The sequence below is a fragment of the Peromyscus eremicus genome, chromosome 3 (assembly GCF_949786415.1).
Source record: "Peromyscus eremicus chromosome 3, PerEre_H2_v1, whole genome shotgun sequence".
Lineage (NCBI taxonomy): Eukaryota > Metazoa > Chordata > Mammalia > Rodentia > Cricetidae > Peromyscus > Peromyscus eremicus.
Genome location: NC_081418.1, coordinates 82,737,119 through 82,738,434, shown reverse-complemented (window position 1 = coordinate 82,738,434; position 1,316 = coordinate 82,737,119). Strand labels below are relative to the sequence as shown.

General features: G+C 41.8%; 1 gene segment (V, D, J or C); it reads left to right on the top strand.

Moving 5' to 3' along the window:
• The first annotated feature begins 418 nt into the window (after positions 1-418).
• Positions 419-1,100, top strand: LOC131906409 (immunoglobulin kappa variable 4-1-like). The segment is given in 2 exon segments: positions 419-467; positions 670-1,100. Coding segments are annotated over 2 exon segments (480 nt in total).
• The last annotated feature ends 216 nt before the right edge of the window (positions 1,101-1,316 follow it).

Below are 1,316 nucleotides of genomic sequence, written 5' to 3'. Positions count from 1 at the left end.
TCCTCTCCCCCTTCTTTTATTGCATGTTTTCTTTCTCTGTTTCCTAATTTGTTGTTGCAATTTTTGAGCATGTCTTATGATTTCACTAGGACTGTCAGTCTAAGATAGCTCTCCTCACATTTCTGCAAAAGTCACCGGATTTAAATATGTCTGGGATTTTAACCCACAACTGCTATTAGAGCACCTTGTAGATTTCTCTTGGAAAGCTTTAAATGGATCCCTTTCAGTGATTGCTCATGCTTTCTGTGATGGTATTTTTGCCTGTTGACTAACACCAGCCACGGTCACACAAACTGCCCAGGCATTTGCTATTGTATTTGACTACTTTGCATGATCCCCACCAGCCCAGCCCAGCTGCTCAGAACTTATAAACCAGGACTTTCCAGTGAGAACTGCATCATATAGCAGGGGGAGCAAGATGGAGTCACAGACCCAAGTTCTCATGTCCCTGCTGCTCTGGGTGTCTGGTAAGAAATTCAAAACTATTATAATTATTTTAGAGTCACTTCTTTGTATATAAGAAATTTGCAAGGTGTCCCAGGGTATAATATTTCTGACATAATAATACTTTAACAATACAATATTATAAGGACATTAAATGACAACAAATTAACTGTCATAATCTGTGTTTTTTTTCTGTGCATATTCATTGTCTTTTCATGATCACAGGTATCTGTGGGGACATCTTGATGACCCAGTCTCCATCCTCCCTGGCTGTGTCAGTAGGAGAGAAGGTCACCATCAACTGCAAGTCCAGCCAGAGTCTGTTTGGCAGCAATAGCAAGAAGAACCACTTAGACTGGCTCCAGAAGAAACCAGGACAGGCTCCTAAACGTCTGATCTACTGGGCATCCACTCGGTACACTGGGGTCCCTGATCGCTTCACAGGCAGTGGGTCTGGGACAGATTACACTCTCACCATCAGCAGTGTCCAGGCTGAAGACCTGGCAGATTACTACTGTCTTCAGGATCATACTTCTTCTCCCACAGTGCTTCAGCCTCCAACAAAAACCTCCTTTGAGCGTCTCACCAGCTGCCTGCACCACACACAGCCCTGGACCTGCACACTTCCCCCTTTTGCCGAGAACTGGTTTACCTGAAGCACTGATGTAAAAATTTGCAGAGCCAAACAAATATAATGGGTTCAATGTCCTTTTTTTCCTTTTGTTATGAAAAATGTATATATGAAAATGCACAAAAGAACCCAGTATTATCTTTCTATTCTTTCTGTAACAATTTACCATAAACTCTGTACTTGAATATGAAAGATTTTTCTTTTTGTAGTTCTGGAGTTCTGGTGTTCAGCATATGACTCT